This window comes from Panthera tigris, chromosome B3 (assembly GCF_018350195.1).
Source record: "Panthera tigris isolate Pti1 chromosome B3, P.tigris_Pti1_mat1.1, whole genome shotgun sequence".
In the NCBI taxonomy this organism is placed as follows: domain Eukaryota; kingdom Metazoa; phylum Chordata; class Mammalia; order Carnivora; family Felidae; genus Panthera; species Panthera tigris.
This window is the reverse complement of record NC_056665.1, coordinates 19,539,660-19,555,447: the sequence shown is the minus strand read 5'-3', so window position 1 is coordinate 19,555,447 and position 15,788 is coordinate 19,539,660. Positions and strand designations below refer to the sequence as shown.

The following is a 15,788-nucleotide window of genomic DNA, read 5'->3' as shown; positions in this document are numbered from 1 at the left end:
AACCTGAAGTCCTGGACCCCTCACTGGATCCCAGGGGTGCCCGCCCTCCTGAGTGGAGTGAGGACACATCGTCCCCTCCACCTGAAGGTGCACCAATGCATGAGAAAGTTCCACTCGGGTGCTTTCACATCTGCTTAACTTGTGGACATAAACATCTGGAATAGGGGGCCTTCCTCCAGATACGCCCTAAGGAAGCACCCAGAACCTGAGTCACCTTCACCGGCGCCAGGACCTCCAAAAAGAACGAGATCTCGGGAGTGGCCCTTCGATTGCTTGGGTCTGGGCGTCGAGCTGCGCGCGCACGGGCCGGCTGCGATTGGTGCTGCCTGGAGGCGGGGCGCGGGGGACGCTGGGAAATCTGGCGGGCCGGAGGCGGCGGGAAGCAGCCGGTGGGCCGCGGCACCGGCAGCGGGAGGCGGCAGCATGGTGAAACTGACGGCGGAGCTGATCGAGCAGGCGGCGCAGTACACCAACGCTGTGCGGGACCGCGAGCTGGACCTCCGGGGTGAGTGCGGGGAAGGGAGCGGGCCTCTCAGCACGCCGCCCGGTGGTTCGCGTCCCGCCGCGTGCGCGGAGTGCTGGAGCCTGGCCAGGAGGCCCGCATTGTGGGCGCCAAGCCCGGCTGCGCCAGCGCCTCCCGGCCCTGAGTCCTGCCTTTGCTGCCAAAAGACCATCCATCCCTAGGCCCTTCTGAGGCTTCTGTTGGCCTCGCTCCTACTCACACACCCAGCTGATTGATTGATCGCTTCCTGATCCACACCCGTGGGCCTCAAGTCGGCCTTGCTTGGCGTATTTCGCAGTCTGAACTGTTTGAGAGCTGGGAGAATGTTAATGATTGTAATTCTAGGGCTCAGCGACCGGTTGGTTCTCAGTAAAGACGTTAGAGTGTTATTGTGGGATTATAGACAGGATACGTGTTACTTATAAGTAATTTGCGAGGGAGGAAATGAAGTCTGAGAACAAAAGCGATGGCTTCCCCCAAGTTTTCTTTCTTATTAGCTTCAGTCGTCTGATCCTGCCCCTTTATCACAACATTTTCAAGAGGAATGCACCACGAGTGCCGTGTGTAAGAGGTGGAAGCTCTGAACTACCCAGATTCATGTAGCACTTCCAACCTTAGTAAGGCTTGTTAAAAAATTGGGGGTGCAGCTGTCTACTCGGCATTTCAAGGAAAAGACTTGAGGAAGGATGTGAAGAGCAGTTTCTTAGCGGATGTAATAGAATACAATTTGCGCCTTAGATTTGGCTTCATAGGGGCAACACCATCTGAGGAGCAGCGCTACTGCAGGCTCTGCTTTCGACTTGGATTCCTGACTCACAAAACCCGGTGCTTTCATTTTGTTGAGATTAAGTTTCCCAGGGAAAAGTTCAATTCAAGAGTAACTGACCACTCCCACTCTCTCGGCTCAGAGTGAGCTCTGCCTTCTAAGTCTGAAGTGCATGGAGTGTTGAGGATACTTGTTTTGGTGCAGCACTTTGATGTAGCCCTAGCAGCTCTGAATTATGTACTTTAACCTTGGCTTGGATTCGTTTCTTCTGCCAGCACCTAGCACAATAGTCATGTCCATTTTAGACAAATCAGTATTTGAGTGAACTGTTCACAGGGTGATTTACCATTGTGCATAAACCATTGACCTTCAACTCCTGATTGGAGCTGGGGGGAGGTAGAACTGTCATGGTATCTCTAGGGTGTCCTGCTAAGTTCGATGAATCTGGCCTGTGGGAATGCAAAAGAGGTTAAGAACTGTTGTCCACAACGTATGAACAAGACTTGGACACTGACAGTAAGCAGCTCACAGTGTAAATTGTCATCATGCCATTTAACTATTTAGAACAGTGTGAGGCACCTTGTAGATAGCCTTACAAATAAATGTTAGCTACCAATATTACTGTGAATAGGTGTATCTTCGTTATCATAGCCCTCGTCCTTGTTGTCATCACTATCTTCATGTCCGCTCCTAGACTGTAAGCTTCGCGGCAGCTGGGACATGCGACTCTTGTTCCTTAGTTTTTTTGTTTTTTTAACGTTTATTTATTTTTGAGACAGAGAGAGACAGAGCATGAATGGGGGAGGGGCAGAGAGAGAGGGAGACACAGAATCAGAAGCAGGCTCCAGGCTCTGAGCCATCAGCCCAGAGCCGGACGCGCGGCTCAAACTCACAGGCCGTGAAATCATGGCCTGAGCCGAAGTCGGACGCTTAACTGACTGAGCCACCCAGGCGCCCCTCTTGTTCCTCATTTTATGTGCCAATACCTTGCACATTTGAACAGTTATTTGGCACAGCATAGGTGGTGGGTAAACACTTTTTGAATAAAAGGAAGCTTTGAGTCAAAGTACCATGAAGTACTGCTAATGTTTTCAGGTACCTTTTAATTATATTAATACTTGTGTATTTTCCCTCCATTTTGTAGGGTATAAAATTCCTGTCATTGAAAATCTAGGTGCTACCTTAGACCAGTTTGATGCTATTGATTTTTCTGACAATGAAATCAGGAAACTGGATGGTTTTCCTTTGTTGAGAAGACTGAAAACGTTATTAGTGAACAACAATAGAATATGGTAAGTGTCTGCTGGTGAAAAGTAATTTTTTTTTTCTGCTAGAGTACAATGTTGCAGTGTTCCCTGAAGACGCTGTAGCACATACCAGTTGAGCCTCCGTATTTCTTCTAAAAATGAGAAACAAGCTGCATTTTTCCTATACAGATCCAGAGATTAACTTGGCATTGGTCTAGTTTTATTTGCATCTATTCAGAAATACTTATCTATTCATGGTAATAAATATTTAAGTTACAAACATGCAGTTTTGTACATATTTTGGCTTCTAAAACAATAATTGTAATTATCAGAGGATTATATTTAAAAGATGCATAAAGTTCAAAATTATATTTTGACTGTTTCTCATATCTTCTGTCATTTGTTGTTGTTGTTTTTTTTTACAACTGATTTGTAGAATATTACTTATTGACATTGAGGGGTTGTTTTGTTTTGTTTTTTACCCTCTTTCATCATCTGTGAGTAAATTTCATCAGAAAAGTTATTGAAGGTCTATAGACAATGTCTTTAAGAAGTACTAGGAAGTACTAGTGACTTGCTTTTTTACAATAGGCATATTTCTTATGAGTTAACCGTTCCCTTATGGTGTAGCTGTTCGCCATGTACCTGAGCTGTGAATGCCGAGTTGTTTGTATTTCTGTGCTACCTGCACAAAAGTCATGAAGTAAGCTGAGCAGTTTCTTCTTCACTTAGCTTTCCCTGGACAGTGTGGCAATGGAAAGAGCCCCAGGCACCCCTTCAGGACACATGGGTTCTAGAATCATTCCACTTCCACCACTAATCCTGTGACGACAAGGTGTCCTCTTTGTGCCTCATTTTCCCTCTGTCAGATAAGGTGTTGGAAGAAAGATCTCTAAAGTTCTTCCATCTTTGGAGTCTGAAATCTTCTGAGCAGGGAATTTGATAAAATTGTTAGCTTTCTTTCACTCTTACGAAGTCTTTGTTTTCATTTTAGCCGTATAGGTGAGGGACTTGATCAGGCTCTACCCTGCCTGACAGAGCTCATTCTCACCAACAACAGTCTCGTGGAACTGGTAAGTTGAACAGGGGAAATGTATTTGGGGGAGGAATTAAAGGTGCTGCCTTCCTCTTAAAGAAAATTTGGAAAACCCAGAAAATTATCTCATCATCTTTTGTCTTTTTCTTAATTCAAGATCTGGGTGGGCCTCTTTCAGTTATGTATGTTGCAAATACCCTTTTCCACTCTGTAGCTCCCTTTTGGACCTTCGTAGGGTGTCTTCATAGAGAGGTCCCTAATTTAAGTGTAGTCCAGTTTATCTGTCTTTTGTTGTTGTTGCTAGTGCGTTTGATGGTCTGTCAAGCTTCCCCTACCCCAGAGTCCCAGAAAAACTCACCTAAGTTGTTTTCTAGAATTGTAGGGTCCAGTATGGTAGCCATTAGCCACACCTGGCTACTCTGAATTGCTATGTACTAGAACTAAAATACACGTCAGATTTCAGAGACATAGTACAAAAAAAAATGTAGACTATCAGTTTTTTATATTGATACTGAAATGATAATATTTTGGATAATAGGTTAAATAATATTCTACTAAAATTAGTTTCACTTGTTTTTCTCTTCTCACTGGCTGCCACAAAACATTTAGTTACATATGTAACATGTTAACTTTTGTTGCACATTTACATTCTAGAAACTTACTTTACTCTTCATATTTGGGTCAGTGATCACTTGGAATTGGTTTTCCTGTGAGATAAGGGGCGAGTTTTCTCTATTTGGATGGGATTATTTAACAAAATTGAGCTCATGGCATACATTGTTTTGTAACCTGAGTTTCTCGCTTAAACATTGGGTAAGTTTAAGTCCATATCATATAACTTGATTTTGTGCTTTTATGATCTTACCTCCCTTCCCTGTTTTCCTGATTGTTCCTTTCCTTGTGGACTCAGTCCTGAGCTTCCTACAGATTCTCAGAGTACTTGACTCCAGCAGTAAGAAAGCGCTGATCTGAGACCGTGTCTTTTCTGAAACATAGGAGGTATTCAACCCAAAATGCACATTCATAGGAAATGTTTGGCGTAATAGAGGCTGCTTGCATTTTTGTGTATGTTGTACTTATATTTAAAGTTGTTTGTAAAGATGAAGGCTGAGTTTGTCCTGTCAGTTACTGAGCTTGGTGTATTAGGTGTGTTGTATAGGTGTGTTAAAATCTCATTCTGCCTAGAGTTCTGTCAAGTTTAGTATTACATATTTGGAAGTTATCCTCATGGATACATACAAATTTAAGGTGTTTTTTTTTTTTTACATTTATTTATTTTTGAGAGAGAGAGACAGAGTACAAGTGGGGGAGGGGCAGAGAGAGAGGGAGACACAGAATCTGAAGCAGGCTCCAGGCTCTGAGCTGTCAGCACAGAGCCCGATGCGGGGCTTGAACTCAGGAACCGTGAGATCATGACCTGAGCCGAAGTTGGACACTTAACCAACTGAGCCACCCAGGCGCCCCCAAATTTTAAATTGTTAATACCATCCAGGTGAACTAATCTTTTTATTATTCTGTTGTGCCCCTCTTTATCTCTATTAGTGCTGTTTTACCTTGTCTGTTTTATCTGCTATATTATGCCAAAACAAGCTTTGTTTTATTTAGTGTTTGTAGGATAAATTTTTGTCCATGCAGAATCTACTTTGAACTTTTCTGTGCCTTGTAGTTTAGGTTTATATCTTAAAAACAGCATATGTGGTAGGATTTTTTTTTTAATCCAATGTGAAGTCTGTATTTTAAATGAAGTATTTGGTCTATTTACATAATGTAATTACTGGTGTATTGGAGTTTGTCTTCTCTCTTTTCTGGAGGTTACTATTTGACAGCCCATTCTGCATTTCCTTTTTTTTTTTTTCCCTCCTTCATTGTGTTCATTCTTTTTCTCTGTCATTCTTTGCCTACTAATAGTGTAGGAATTACTTATTCCTAGTGTTTTTTGTTTTGTTTTGTTTTGTTTTTTTTGAGAGAGAGAGAGAGACAGTGAGATCAGGGGAGGGAGGCAGAGGGAGAGAGAGATAAGCAGGCTTCATGCTCAGTGTGGATCGATCAGTGTGGCTCGATCTCATGACCCTGAGATCATGATCTGAGCCAAAATCCAGAGTGGGACGCTTAACTGATCGAGCCACTCAGGTGCCCCTACTTATTCCTATCTTAGCAATGTGGGAATTAAAAATACACATTCATTGGGGCTCCTGGGTAGCTCCTTCAGTTAAGTGTCTGGCTTCAGCTCACGATGTGATCTCACAGTTCATGAGTTTGAGCCCCTCAAGTTTGAGCCCCACGTTGGGCTGTGTGCTGACACCACAGAGCCTGGAGCCTGCTGCAGATTCTGTGTCTCTCTCTGCCCCCACCCTGCTCTCACGTGCATGTGTGCACACTCTCCCTCAAAACATTTAAAAAACATTAAATAAACATTAAAAAAATTTTTTAAATATTACAAATAAAAAAATACACATTCATTAAGTTTCAGTACCCTTAGCTTCTTAAACAGTACAATGATGTTAAACATTTCAAACCCTTCAACATGTTATTTAGTTATTCTGTCTTCAAAAAACCCACTAAGACATCATCATTATGTTTTATGTAGTCTGTGTGAGTGTAACGAAAGTTGCCATTCTTTGTTCCTTTTTGGGTTTTTTTTAGCTTCATTGAGGTGTGGCTGAGAGATAAAAGTTGTATGTATTTAAGGTGTGCATTGTGATTTTTGAGAAATGTATACATTGTGATTACTGTTATCTAACATATCCATTACCTCACATATTTACTTGTTGTTTGTGTGTTGAGAATACTTGAGATCTATTCTCAGCAAAAAAAAGAATTTTTTTTTTTTTCTTAAATTATTGAGAAAGAGAGTGAGTGAAAGAGAGAGCACAAGGTGGGTGGGGAGAGGCAGAAAGAGAGGGAGACAGAATCTGAAGCAGGTCCAGGCTCTGAGCTGTCAGCACACAGCCCGATGTGGGGCTCGAACCCGTAGACCTTGAGATCATCACCTGAACCTAAGTCACACACTTAACTGACTGAGCCACCCAGGTGCCCCTCTCAGCAAATTTCAAGTATACAGTAGTACATTATTATTAACTATAATCACCCTGTTGTACATTAGGTGTCCAGACTTAGTCATCTTACAACTGAAAGTTTGTACTCTTTGATCAAATAGCTCATCCCCACCCCCACCCCCACCCCCACCCCCTCCACTTCAGCCTCTGGTAACTACCATTCAACTGTCTGTTGCTGAGAGGGGGTCTTTTTTTTTTTTTTTTTTTTTTTAAATTCCACATCTAAGTGGGATCATGCCATGTTTGCCTGCTTTTGTTCCTTTTTAGATCATCCTGTATATTTTAGTGGTGACATGCCAGTAGCAAGCTTAGAGCTCCCTCTTCCAGTGTTTGTGAAGTGTTTTTTAAATGGCAGCTTATTTTCTGAACTCCTGGCTTTGTTCCCCTCTTGCTTTTTTGTGTCTACTTTTTTCTCATTGTCCCTCTTGCCCCCGTCCCACTCAATTTCAGTCTGATCCTAGCAGTTTCTCCCCTTTGTAGGCCTTTGTCCTGGAAGGGATATCATTTCTGGTTAGTATTAAGAGCGAGGGCCCAAATTGCCTGGTCCCATCAGGCCTCATCACAGACTTAACTGGACTCATTATTGGGATGTATGTATCTGTTGGCTGCTGTTCTCAGACCGACTAAACTGTCGGTCGTTTTGGAGTACTCGGGCTTGTTGGATGCCTCTGCCTTCCCTCTGCTTCATCCTGCACAGATGTTGCCCCTCTATAAGCCTTGCAGCTCTCCCAGTAGTCAGTCTCTGCCCATTCCTGATTTAGAGTTCTTGCCAGAATGCCTTTTCATCTGGTTTAGTTGTAGTGGTTAACTACAACTTTGGTTTTGCTGTCCTGTTTTATGAGATGATTTGGGAAGATTAAATACCAAAAAAGTGCCTTTTTCCCATAATTGGGTCCTTTTTTTGTTTTTGTTTTTTAACCAAACTCCTTGTCCTTGAATAATTATCTGAAGAGATTTGAGGGAGCCTTGAGTAAAGGTGTCTCCCCATGGGGCGCCTGGGTGGCCCAGTCAGTTAAGTGTCCAACTCTTGCTCTCAGCTCAGGTCATGATCTCATGGTTTGTGAGATCGAGCCCAATTCTCTCCCTCTCCGTGCCCCTCCCCTGCTCTCTCTCCCCCTCTCTCTCAAATAAACAAACATTTAAAAAATAAAGGTGCCTCCTCTCAACCATGAGATGTCTGTGTCACCACCAGGCATGTACAGTTACTAGTAGGAAAAACCACCTTCCAGCAAAATCCAGCTGGAGATAACCTGTGTGAATGACTTGTTCCAAAGTTACATTAGCTTGGACATTTCTTTCTTTTCTAAATCATTGCTTTAAATTCTAGCCCTTTTGAGGCAGCTACAAGAAATCAATTTTTTGTGGGGGGGTGGGGGTCTATTCTGCTATTGAGACACAAGTTTTTATGGATGTGGCTAAAATTTTCAGTTTAAGAAGCTCAAATTTACTCACCAGTTTGTCAGAATTTTTATTAAGCATCTGTGGTGCGCTAATATTGTGCTAGATGCTAGCAGTGAAAAAATAAAAGAGTCCTTGCTCCAAAGACATCTGCCATTTCAGAGTATCACAGTAGCCTGTGGCAGGGGGGTTGGGGGGAACACCTGGGGCTTAGTCAGTTGAGTGTCTGATTCTTGATTTTGGTTCAGGTCATGATGCTAGGGTCACAGGATTGAGCTGAGCATGGAGCCTGCTTGGGATCCATATTCTCTCTCTCTCCCCCTCCCCCTCCCCCTCCCCCTCCCTTCTTCCCTCCCTCTCTTTCTCTCCCTCCCTGCCTCTCTCTCTCTTTTTCTCTCTCTTCCTCCTTCTCCCTCCCTCCCTTTCCCTCCCCCTCTCTCCCCCACCTTCCCTCCCCCTCTCCCCCCCCCACCTGCCACTCTCCCCTGCTCATGTGCGTGCTCTATCTCTCAAAAAAAAAAAAAAGCCTTTGGTATTCATGTTCTTATCTATGGCCATTTATTTTACAGGGTGATCTGGACCCTTTGGCATCTCTCAAATCACTGACTTACCTAAGGTATGGAAATGATCTGTGGTGGTGACAGGGAAGTCCTTTACAATGACACCATTATCAGCCATGATCTTAAAGTAATCAGTTAGTAAGAAGCACCTTTTAAAAACAAATACTGAAAATAAGTCCAGTGCTCTATTAAAACTTCCCTAATGTTAACTGAATAACATTGAACTGTGAAAAAAAAGGTCAACTTTTCCTTAGTTTATGGACTCATTTGGTTTTATTAAAATGGACCTCTTGAAATGCTACGCTATGAACAAGACTGGCATCGCTATTCCTTTTCTTGCAGTATCCTAAGAAATCCTGTAACAAATAAGAAGCATTACAGACTGTATGTAATTTATAAAGTTCCACAAGTCAGAGTACTGGATTTCCAGAAGGTGAAACTGAAAGTAAGTATTTTCTGTTGGTTGTAAGTCATTATACGTTCATGTTTTATTTTATACTTTTGCTGTTGATTTTTTTTTTAATTGCCAAATGTGTTTTACTATTGGTTTGTCATAAAAATGTGGGAAACAAAATGTTAAGTCAGATTTTTTTTTCGTAGCAGAGTTTACAGTAGGACTTTGAGTTAAAGCTGTCTTGTGCAGTAGTGTTGGTCATTCAGAGGTCGTAGCACAGTATCAGCTGCGGTGAGCACTGTCAGCAAGACTGTGCTTAAGATATGTTCCCCCTTGGGGAGCTTAATAGAATCCATTTTTCAGCAGCTTTAGTTGTTAGAATGATTTTCCCTTTACAGGGAGTGGGTTTTCCCTTGTTTTTTGTTTCTGTTTTTGTCTTTTGTTTTTTTTTTTCTTTCCTTTTTAAACCTTCCTAGTTCCTCCAGAGCCCCTCCCTGAAACTAGGAGGGGGAACTTTCTTCAGGGAACTTCACCAGACAAAGCAAGGCCATTGTGTGTCCTTTTAATTTGAAATTGACTTTTTGGTATTTTTACCAGCCCAGAGTGTTTCAGAAGAGTTTTCTTCCATGTTTTCTGAGGAATGCATCTAAATGCATGTGGTATTCCTATTTCCATTAACTCTGTGTGTGGTGTTGCTGTAGGAGCGTCAGGAAGCAGAGAAAATGTTCAAGGGCAAACGGGGTGCACAACTTGCAAAGGATATTGCCAGGAGAAGCAAAACGTAAGATACGGATATCCAACTTCACTCCACTTCACCTTCAGAAACACTATCTGTCTGGCTTTTTGCCTCCTACAGAACTAAACAAAACACCTGTGACTGACTAATACAGTATTGAATTTGTGTGATGATAGCCCATGACCTTCAATGGTCCACACATCACATGAGATTTCTACCAGGTTAGCAAATACTTCCGGTGTTCAGTCTTAATGCAACACTGTATATATCCTGCTTTCTCTAGAGGAAGATGAACTGGGTGGTGTTTCTGAAGGAGAGAGTTTCTTGTATCAGTTTGTTAACAAAGATAAGATACTACACTGGTTGAATTACTTTCAAAAGCCTTTTTGAAAGTAAAAGAGAAGCAATTTCCATTGGTCTGGATTTAACAGTTACGTTCTTCCCTCCCCTCCCAAGTTTCAACCCAGGTGCCGGTTTGCCGACTGACAAAAAGAAAGGTGGGCCGTCTCCAGGGGATGTAGAAGCCATCAAGGTAAAAATGTGTTAGAAGAGTTGCCGTGGGTTTAGGACACAAAATATGCAATAGACCAAGTTCTAAACATTGCAGTTTCCATCCTCCACCCCCCACACTTAGATTCCTGCTCCATTTCTGTGTTAGGTGGGAACTAGCTTAAAGTGATTATTCAACCACCTTTGATGTGAATCGCTTCTATGAGCCAGTCAGCACAGAGACAACTCTAGTTCTTTTCCATTTTCCCAGGGTATTTGAACGGTCAGTCACTGAAGTATACTGTCTCGGTTGTTTGCCTTAATTTTTACTTTCAAAGATTTGCTGTCTGAAAGATCTGCTTGATGATCAAATGGAAATCCTAGTTTCCTAATACTGCTTCCTAAATTATCCAGTAACATAATTCCACATAGGTGCTTTAATTAGCTAAAATTTTAGGACATGTGCAGTAATCATTTGCTCATTGTGACAATAAAATTCTCCCAGTAGAGCTGTTGAATATTCCACCTCAAAAAGTTGCTGTGGACTTCTGTAAGGTTTTCTGAGTGATTGATACTTAGATGCAATTAATTGTCCTTCTCTGTTGTTTTCTGTCCTCCAGAATGCTATAGCAAATGCGTCAACTCTGGCTGAAGTAGAGCGGCTGAAGGGCTTGCTGCAGTCTGGTCAGATACCTGGCAGGGAACGCAGATCAGGTCAGGACATGTGGTCTGTCTGTGTACTTCCAGATTGATCTTATACTTGAGGTGGATTCCTAAACAGTTGAGGTGCTGTGACCCAAGAAGGTTAGAATAGTGCCTCATTACCATCTAATGCACACAAAATCCCTTTTTTCATATGCTCTTGGAAGATAAGTTATTTGATATAAAATGTTATGGCATAGGACTCTGAGGGGTCTTTTTTTTTTTTTTAATGTTTATTACTGAGAGGGAGGGAGGGAGGGAGGGTGAGGGGGTAAGGGACAGAGAGAGAGGGAGACACAGAATCTGAAGCACGTTCCAGGCTCTGAGCTGTCAGCACAGAGCCCGACGCAGGGCTCGAACTCACAGACTGTGAGGTCATGACCTGAGCTGAAGTCGGATGCTTAACCGACTGAGCCACCCAGGTGCCCCAACGGATACACTTTTTTAACGAGTTACTACTTTTTTAAAATACTCAGCTTTAATTTCTAATACAGTGTCGATTATTCTAATATAGTATCGATAAATGTACGTAAACAAAAGCTCTTTCGGTCCCAAAACTAACGTGTCTGAGAATTACTGAACTAAACAAAGGCCAGAGTGGCATTCTAGGGGCAAAGCGGTGAGTGAGGGACTGTGCAGGCAAAGCACCTGTGGTGAAAAGGAGCCTTGCACACTAGAACTGAAAGAGGCCAATGGCAGTGGAGTTCAAGGCACAGGGAGAAGGGTGAGCAAACAGAAAGCATGTCTGGGCCACGCAAGGCGCTGCAGACTGTGATGGATGAGGTCTTTGTCCTCAGCATTAGAAGGGTATTAAAGGCCTCCAAGGCTCAGTACTGACAGGGGAAGAGGCAATATCACAATTGCTTATTGTGACTGTAATATGACAGACTTACTGAATTAATCTGTTTCCCCTCAAAACGTTTTCTTTGAGCCTTAGGATCTCTTGGGATTTTCAGAGCAATCTGAAAGATTACTGGGGAGAGGAAGGTAGAAATTGTTCAGGGCACTCCATAGATTGCAGTGGGCCTAGGCTTCTGAGTATGCTAAAATTGGACTGACATTCTTATCTTGGTAGTTTTGCATCTAGAAATGTGATGTTGAGTCTACTGTAAAAACAATAGGCTTAACCAAGAGTAATCTTCCCAAACACTGATAGTTAAAACGTTTCCTTTTTCAGAATACAGTGACCAAAATATCTCATAAATTAATGAGTAAACAGACTTGGTTTTTGCCGTATTTTCCCTCATTTAGAGACAATAAAGTCATTGAGTAGTCCTATTTGGCATGTGGTACACATTCAAATGTTTGTTTTTAATGTTTATTTTTTGAGGGGGGGAGGGGTAGAGAGAGAGAGGAAGACGAGGAAGACACAGAATCCAAAGCAGGCTCTAGGCTCTGAGCTGTCGGCGCAGAGCCCAACAAGGGGCTCGAACTCATGAACGATGAGGTCATGACGTGGCCAAAGTCGGACATTTAACCAACTGAGCCACCCAGGTGCCCCTCAAATGTTTTTTGAATATTCCCATTTTCTTTCCCTGTGGTAGTTGTAAGAATAAAACACAACATATAAGCTTTTTACCTTCACAAAAAAATGAATGAATGAACAGCTCAACCAAAGAAGGTTAGAATGTCAGGCAATGAGTTTGACTTTTTGTAAAACACCTTTGTGATCCTTTCCCCCTAGGAATTGACCATCCCTTCCCGTAGCTGCCAAAGATAGTCTCTGGACTGTAAGCTCCTTGAGGGCAGGGGCTGCTGGGATTTGTAGCTAGTCCAGGGAGTAGTGTGCAATAGCTTCACAGACCGGCCGCTCGTGTACTGAGCAAACATGCTGTAAAATCAGTATGACATGTGGCTTTGTGTTTTTCTTTAGGCCCCACTGATGACGGTGAAGAGGAGATGGAAGAAGACACGGTCACGAATGGGTCCTGAGCAAGATGGCCTGAGTATCTATCTGCAGGACGTATAACATGCCCACTGGGACAAGTCCTGCTTTTTGAACTTGGAATAATAGCCTTGTTTGTGTCAGCAAAGTGAAGTTCATAAGCATTGTTGAAATGCTTAAGACTGCTGCTGGTAATTTTGTAACATCATACATTTTGAAATCTAAATGCCGGTTTTCTACAAATAGTAAAAATACAAAGACATTCGCTGTGCTACCAAGTTGTCTGTCATCGGTGCAGGGTGTGCAGTAGTGAGGTATCTAGACATGTTTCAGTTGGAAATGCCAGAGGGCATTGTTTCTAGGTAGGCTTCCCAGGCCTCTTTAAATATTTAGATTTTTAAATTGTTAATAAAACTGAAGATTATCTGTGTGCTGCCAGTGGTTTCAGTAAGACTCTGCGATCTCTGGTGCATTTTTTTTCCACGCAAAGAACAGCTTCATTAAAGACAGCCAGGCTTTAATTACTGATTTGAAAAATTACAGGGGAATTGCAACTTCTGCTTGTTGGAATGTGAACAGCACATTCGAGCATTCAAGACATGGTTGTGGGTGGGGGGTGGGGGGTGTCCCAGCCCAGTGAGCAGGCTAGGGCAGTTTCCTCGCACCTCTGGATGCTGCAGTACATGTATCCCATCCAGCTCTGGCCAGTTAGGCCAGTCTAAAAAACATGATGGAGGTGAGCACCTCACCATCCATCTTTTCATCTGCTCGTGTTTGGTTGGCTTTGGGTCGGGTTTTTTTTAAGCTCCTTGGGAGATTTTCTAAATGTGAGAAACACTCGCTCTAAGTAGGCCTCTGAACAGTTGTGGGTGATTCCTGGTTGCTGGTTTGCTGTACTTGTAAAGTGTGTACAAGGTGCATGAGACATTGAAGGAACGCAACCTTCAAGGAACTGACAGTCTAGCTGGGAACATGGAACCATGGGTAGCAGTGGGGCTAAACCTCAGTGCAGTAGCAACTGCTAGAAAAGAGTAGGGTAGAGCGGTCAGAAAGGAGGTGGAACTTGGCTATCAGGAGAATCTGGTCTTTAGTTTTCCTCAGTGTGGCCCTAAACCGGTGCTTTCCCACTCCAGTGCGCTGAACTTCCCAGACATCTTGTTAAAATGCGAGATCTGGTGGGGTGGGAGGCTGTGCTTTAAGTAGGTTCCCAGGTGCTGGCCTTCAGAGGACAACACTCCACACAGGATTTCCAGCCTCCCTCTCACCACTTCCTTAACTTCTACCTGACCCCTTTCAGCCCCTTCCAGAGCAGTTCCCTCTAATCATGTACTGGTGGCCCACACCATAGGGGGTTCCTCTGTTCTGGTTTTATCCTCACCTTGACAGATTTGGAGATTCATGTTTTTTAATGAGTTCCTGGGGCATTCAGGCACCAAGGATATAACCCAAATATACAATAGGTGGATTTATAAACTAAAAGTTGTTCATTTAATTTGAGAGGAAGGTGACTGCAATTCATGCTCTCCTGTTCCCCTCACCAAGGTGTCCTTTGGGATTAGAACATTGTTAAATGTCCACAGGATCGGAACAGGACTTGGGAGGGGGTGGGGGTCTTAAGATCTTCCTGCAACATCTTTCATGACATATGCCAGTGAGGCTGCCTTTTCTACTTCTGCAGAGCCTTTCTGTTAATGCACATTTACTTGACACTTGTGCTTCTAATGAGACAACTAAAATGAGTCTAGTTTTCTTCTCCATACTTAACATCCAGGGAAGCTATTGCCAGGAGGCTCCCTGCTCCCATCATTTATAAGCCACCTACTAAGGAGCCTCTGAAGGAGCCTCTGGTCACTAACCTCGGTAATAAATTGGTTGCAGTTCACTCTTCTCCCACCACGTGCCCTACCTCTACATAGCCTACTTTGGGTCCTGGCTTTGACTGCGGGCAGTACTTAGCAATAATACCCGGACTTTGGTGCCATTGCCAAGTGGATCTGAACTCAACAGGATTACTCTGGCACCAAACAGATTAATGACTCCCGGGTAATGACTGGAGGGCTGCTAAGCAAAAAACAAAAGGAGACCTTGTTATGTTATCTATGCTATTGTTGCAAGTGAGGATTTGGCAAAAACTTGACCAGAGGAAAGTGAGGGCTCCTTTGCTCAGAGCTCCACCAACATCTGTGTGTCTCAGGACCAGAAAAATTGGGTTTGCCTCAACCCAGTTTTTCCCAGAAGTCCAGTGTTTTCCATGTGCAATTTTGTGGAACATGAGGTTCAGTCACATAACTTCTCTCATGTTATAGCCAAAACTATACCAGTGTATCAAGTGGCAGACATGCAGCTCTCAAAACAACAGTTTCTGTGGAACCACGTTAAGATGTTCATTTGAATATTAGTTTTGTAGTATTTATGTGTAATTAGTAGGTTTTGACATTCTAAGAACTATAAATTTAGAAAATGTATATATATATTTTTTATATATATGCAGATATTTAACATAAATGCCACAGTAGGAATCTACAAGAATGCCATCGAAAGGGCAATTCAAGTTTGATAACCACTATTTGATTGCCATCTCAGTAATCTCCCTTAGTTACCGACACTTTTAATCCTGTCTTGCGTATACTTTTGTGAAAAGGTGAGATTAGGCCATTTTATCAAGTTAGTTTTTGCCATAGTAATGCTGATTAACAAACCATTCCCAAAACTCTGGCTTTTAAGTGACAATCACCATTCTCACAGCTGGCTTTGCTTTTTACTGCAGGTCAGTGGATTAACTAGGGTGGCTCAGCTTTATGTCATTCTCCTAGGACATCTGCCTACTTGCTATTAACCTAAGCAAGCCACCTGGCCAAGTCCAAAGTCAAAGGATGTGCAAATACACTCCTTCCACCTTGAGGCTATTGCAAGGATGTTCTCAGAAGGAAGGATGGATGAATTGGGGCTAATCATGTAGTCTATCATGGGCAGACTATACCATGGACGTTCTGGATTACTACCTTTGTCCTGTTTTT

At 42.8% G+C, this 15,788-nt stretch overlaps 1 protein-coding gene across 1 annotated transcript; it reads left to right on the top strand.

Moving 5' to 3' along the window:
• The first annotated feature begins 348 nt into the window (after window positions 1-348).
• On the top strand, window positions 349-13,197 carry SNRPA1 (small nuclear ribonucleoprotein polypeptide A'). The gene is made up of 9 exons (XM_042988220.1): window positions 349-505; window positions 2,413-2,560; window positions 3,510-3,588; window positions 8,575-8,621; window positions 8,908-9,010; window positions 9,661-9,740; window positions 10,152-10,227; window positions 10,805-10,898; window positions 12,760-13,197. Exons 1-9 carry the CDS (start codon window positions 424-426, stop codon window positions 12,816-12,818), a joined length of 768 nt encoding a protein of 255 aa, XP_042844154.1. The 5' UTR covers window positions 349-423; the 3' UTR covers window positions 12,819-13,197.
• The last annotated feature ends 2,591 nt before the right edge of the window (window positions 13,198-15,788 follow it).